Here is a 4,772-nt window from a genome sequence, read left to right as displayed (position 1 = left end):
ACTCCCGCGATACAGGGTTTCCCAAAGTGTGGGGCTACGAATATGTGCATTATTTGACAAATTTCTAGTAGTGACTTTACCCATAATATGTACCTGATACTGAACAAATTTCCCGTATTATGTATTTGACTATTTTTTTATGTAAGTAAGTCCTACAATTGCATTTTACATGAATAGTACTTCTGGTACTCCCAGTTTCAAAGAAATAAGACCACACAAGTAAAGTCAACACTTTATTACAATCAATATACTACATTCTATAATTACAATATGTATTAAAACAATTTAAACCCTACTTAGGTTTCGTTTGGATATTTGTTAACTTAGTGGGATCAAACTTATATGTTTTCTGCAGTGGTCCTTTGCCTGCCTTAGTAAAGATCATTTCGTCTATTCGCTGTCTTTCTGCCAGTTCTCTTGAAATCTTAATGTTTGTCCAAGAGTCCTTGGCTCCATCAACAAAACCCTTCTTCTTTATAGGCAAAGATGCAGGATTGTGTTTCAATAATAATGGGATCTTGAAATACTCTCTGACGGCTGGCACTTTGAGGATGCCTACTTGTGCCAGAGAAATAAAATTACTAGAGCACCAATAGACAAGGATAGCTCCCGGAAAATTGATAGTGAATGGGATCATGATCAAAGGGATTGCACGTAAAAAGTATCGCATTAACTGCATATTCTGTGCATCTAGCCGACCTCCATCCACACCAAGCTCTATTGTTGCCCACATAGTAGCACTTGTGATCAACGGAAGTAAGAAATATTGGTCTGGTACTGTGAGATCTACAAACCACCACAATCCTCCATGAGTCATACTCTCAACCGGACAGTTAGCCATGCCTCTTAAGCCCATAAAGAAAGAAATAAATAAAGGCGCCTGCGCTAATGGTACAATCATGTTTTTCAAAGGATTTAAACCCTTTTCCTTCATAAATAACATCATTTCTTGTGCATAACGTGCCGCTTCCAGCTGATTTCCAGTCTGCCGTGCCTGGGTCATTTTCATTTGCAGTAACTGAACTTCCGGCAGATGATTGTTCAGTGTTGCTGAATTCCGTTGTGACATTATAACAAGGGGGAACATGGCTACTCTTACAAAAAGTGTGCCGATTAGAATGGTTCCCCACCACGGTATGTCCATTGTGACATGGAGGTACTCTAGACAGTTTTGCACCAAGCCAACAGGGCTCCAGCCACCAAGACCCAAGCTCGCAAATGTAGGTTCTCCGTTTGCAGACAAACTTTGTACGGTCTCAGTCATCTCATTAAATGTCGATAGGTCGGGCACAGGTGGCGGTTCTGGAATATTCTCAACGACGGGAACTGATTTTCCTGCATCTCCGCTGCCTGAAGATGCAAACCTCACGGTGTTAGCTGAAGAATAAAGGTAATAAACCTTCGCTGTTCTAACCTCAAATTTTTCACAGAACAAAATCTGTTTCACCGCACTCCTGCACCCCTGGCGACTTAGTAATTTAAACATCTTCGATAAAGTCTTTTTGGTGATTCAAAATAACTGTAAATTAGTCATTAACACAAAATTTTTAACACTATTTTTATTTACGGCACATCCCCCCATCTGTCCGACAGTGACAGGTAATCAACATTACCACAACAAAAAATAGTCTCGTGGACTATTTTTTATTTGTCTTTGGCTGGAGATCACACTTCTTTCGTAATTTGGTCAGGTGACTAAATAGTATTGTTTGTATCGCGAACTACGACCATAACGACCAAATCCGACAGTTTAACAGCTAAACACGTGTTTTAATTTGGCAAGTTGTGTACCTACCAAAACATATTCACAATTATTAATTATTTAATATTGTTGCAATGATAGTGTTTTTTGAGATTACTACGTAATCGTAAGAATAAAGTGTTCAATTAAAATGGCTCATATATCTTTTCCATTCAAGAAGACAAACAAAACCCTATTTCAAAAACCGGCATCCATTCTTACTGATGATTCTGTATATTGGAGGAAATTAGGGGTAATTGTTAACCTTATTCATAAATTTTAAAAATAAGCAAATGGTACCCTAGTTCGTCATGGAACTAATTAAGCTTTATAATCTTTCAGTCCCCGGTGTTAGTAAAGGAATTTGGTGCTATTGACTACTTGAATTTCAGTCCTGTAGACCCATATTACTTTGCTGCGACTTGTTCGGCTAGGATTCAGGTAAGTTTTCACTACATTTTTTATGAAAATTTCAATTCGTAAATCTTAGACCCACAATAACTCTATTCATTGGACCAGTGTTTCTTTAAATTGTTCACTAATGGAATTAACAAAATAACATGAAAAATATGAATGTTTTTAAATTATTCCTTATGAAAAGTTCACATTTTAGTGTAGTCGTAATTACTAACAGTTTTGTAGTTGAGCATTAATTTGAATTGTTATTTTGTTCATGTAATTCTTGAGTCTCATTATTTTGCCTCATTTGAGTAATAAACATTTAATTCAAATATTCCAGGTGTATGACCCAATAACAAAGACAGTAGTGAAAAACATTTCTAAATTCCACGAAGCCGCTTATGGAGCAGCCTTCAGAGCCGATGGTAGACTCATAGTAGCAGGCAGTGAAGAAGCTGCAGTCAAGTTGTTTGATCTACAATCAAAAAATGTTCTCAGAGTCTTTACGGGGCATACTGGCCCTGTAAGTATTGTTAACTTAACCAATCTCTAAAATTCATTTTTAAATTTCTCAACATACTTAATTTGATTTTATGTATCAATGTGTAAAAAATTTAACCTGGAACTATTTACTGCATTCTGTATTTCCCACATTGCACAACGAGTCTATATTTATGGTCAAACTGAAAAGTTAAATTTAGGTGATCATGTAGCATCTTCTTTACATCTTAAATTCCTGTTATGTGACATTGTGGACAACATAAATAAAGAATATATATATTTGTGACAACAAATACATATATTATCTTTCCAAAAACGTGTGAGACTAATTTTTTTTATGAAAATTGGAGATGGCATAATAATGAAACATCTTTTTCAGGTCCACAGAACATTCTTCTCCAAAGACCAAGTGAAAGTTGTCAGTTTTTCTGATGATAAATCAGTTTGTCTCTGGGACATTGCAACAGAAGAGAAAATTGCAAGTTTCTCTGAACACAATGACTATGTCAGAGCTGGGGCACCAAGTCCTGTGTCTCCTGAAATTATTTTATCTGGAGGTTATGACCATGTTGTGAAATTATATGACTGTCGATCCAATGAAACTATTATGACTGTCAACCATGGAAGCCCTGTGGAATCTACTTTGTTCTTACCTTCTGGTGGTCTCTTCATAAGTGCCGGAGGTACAGAAATAAAAGTGTGGGATATATTCAATGGTGGAAAATTACTTGCAAATATTTCACAACACCATAAAACAGTAACTACATTACTGCTTGCAAGCAACAATAGCAGACTTTTGTCCGCATCTTTAGACAGACATGTGAAAATTTATGATATTTCCACATTCAAAGTTGTCCATAACATTGACTTCCCTAATGCTGTGCTCAGTATGGCTGTTTCAGAACACGATGATGTACTTGCAGCTGGTATGATAGATGGGGTCATTTCTATTAGAAAAAGAGAACAACCTAACAGACGATCAGGAGAAAAAAAAGGTCTCTTCAAATTTGCCCCTGACCTTATGCCAACAAAAGGTGTAAATGCTACAGTAGATATGTTTGTTAGTGACTCTAAAACAAAAACAGAACCAGAATGTGACAAGTTCTTGAAAAAAATGCAGTTTGGTAAAGCCCTGCAGTCAGTTCTCAAAACTTATACAGCAACTAAGTACCCAGAAAAAACTATAGCTGTGACACAAGAATTATTGAGAAGAAAAGTTCTTCATGTAGCAATGTTTGATTTAGATGAGAAGAGAATTGGTGCTTTACTGCGATTCTTTGTAAAGAATTTAGGTGAAACTAGATTCACTAGAACTATAATCGATGCTGCTAATGTTTTTATAGATGTGTATGAAAAACAAGTACAGTTTTTTTCAGAAAGCAACTTGTGGCTCTACAAATCTCTCCAAAAAGAGTTAAAGGATGAAATTGAAGTGTGTAAGACGGTCAGTGAGCTAGAAGGCGCAATAAGTCTTTTATTAGCGGGCGCACAAATCAGCAGTAATCTTCCTACAGAAATAGATACTTTTACACCATCTACTAAAGCTTTAAAAGAAATTGTTATTGATGTGGAGTAAAGCAGATTGCCAGAAAATATTGTTTTTTCATAAATGAAGTATATATATAACATAACGCACACACTCAACATAGCCCCGAACTAGGGAGACCCTTTATCGCGGGTGTCATGGACACACACATACACAACCACAAATTACACCCAAACTCACGAGAGAAATAAATGTAGGCCATACAAATATTTCTCTCGGCCCAGGAATCGATCCTGGGACCTCCGCTTGGCAGTCAGATAGTAACCGTTCGACCACGCAGGCAGTCAGACATACATAACATAAACTAACTGCCTCCATGGCCAAACAGTTACCATGCTGGTCTGCCACGCAGTGGTTCAGAGTTCGATTTTCGGGCCGAAGGAAATATTTGTATGGCCTACATTTGTAGGCCTACGCTGTGCGGGGTTATAAGTGTGTGCGTTAGTTATTTATAAACAAATACTACTACAGTAAGTAATATTACAACCCCAAGGTTCCTTATGTAACAACCCTTATAGCGCATCGTAACAAATGAAAGATATTAGGGGTTAAAGTATGAAATTGCCGTTTTATTGCAATAGGTTC

General features: G+C 36.9%; 2 protein-coding genes across 3 annotated transcripts; one reads left to right on the top strand and one right to left on the bottom strand.

The window, feature by feature from the left end:
• Positions 1-251: 251 nt before the first annotated feature.
• Positions 252-1,588, bottom strand: LOC113234219 (mitochondrial inner membrane protein OXA1L). The gene has a single exon (XM_026469515.1). The coding sequence runs from the start codon at positions 1,484-1,486 to the stop codon at positions 293-295; it is 1,194 nt and encodes a 397-aa protein (XP_026325300.1). The 5' UTR covers positions 1,487-1,588; the 3' UTR covers positions 252-292.
• Positions 1,589-1,796: 208 nt separating this feature from the next.
• Positions 1,797-4,222, top strand: LOC113234220 (U3 small nucleolar RNA-associated protein 15 homolog). Of its 2 annotated transcripts, XM_026469517.1 has the most exons (5): positions 1,797-1,994; positions 2,084-2,182; positions 2,481-2,663; positions 3,021-3,933; positions 4,018-4,222. In XM_026469517.1, exons 1-5 carry the CDS (start codon positions 1,893-1,895, stop codon positions 4,215-4,217), a joined length of 1,497 nt encoding a protein of 498 aa, XP_026325302.1. In that variant the 5' UTR covers positions 1,797-1,892; the 3' UTR covers positions 4,218-4,222. The 2 variants fall into 2 exon arrangements, with proteins under 2 accessions (XP_026325302.1, XP_026325301.1); XM_026469516.1 differs by having other exon boundaries at positions 3,021-4,222.
• The last annotated feature ends 550 nt before the right edge of the window (positions 4,223-4,772 follow it).

Source organism: Hyposmocoma kahamanoa, unplaced genomic scaffold (assembly GCF_003589595.1).
Source record: "Hyposmocoma kahamanoa isolate Upper Pololo Valley unplaced genomic scaffold, ASM358959v1 81763, whole genome shotgun sequence".
Classification (NCBI taxonomy): Eukaryota; Metazoa; Arthropoda; class Insecta; order Lepidoptera; family Cosmopterigidae; genus Hyposmocoma; species Hyposmocoma kahamanoa.
Note: the sequence above shows the minus strand (reverse complement) of the source record. Positions and strands in the feature narration are given on the sequence as shown.

Excerpts from the sequence above, each read along its gene's own strand:
- LOC113234220 (XM_026469516.1), top strand. The coding sequence starts at position 1,893 with ATGGCTCATATATCTTTTCCATTCAAGAAGACAAACAAAACCCTATTT. Across the intron at positions 2,183-2,480 it reads CTTGTTCGGCTAGGATTCAG|GTGTATGACCCAATAACAAA; the intron begins GTAAGTTTTCAC and ends CAAATATTCCAG. Across the intron at positions 2,664-3,020 it reads TTACGGGGCATACTGGCCCT|GTCCACAGAACATTCTTCTC; the intron begins GTAAGTATTGTT and ends CATCTTTTTCAG.
- LOC113234219 (XM_026469515.1), bottom strand. The coding sequence starts at position 1,486 with ATGTTTAAATTACTAAGTCGCCAGGGGTGCAGGAGTGCGGTGAAACAG.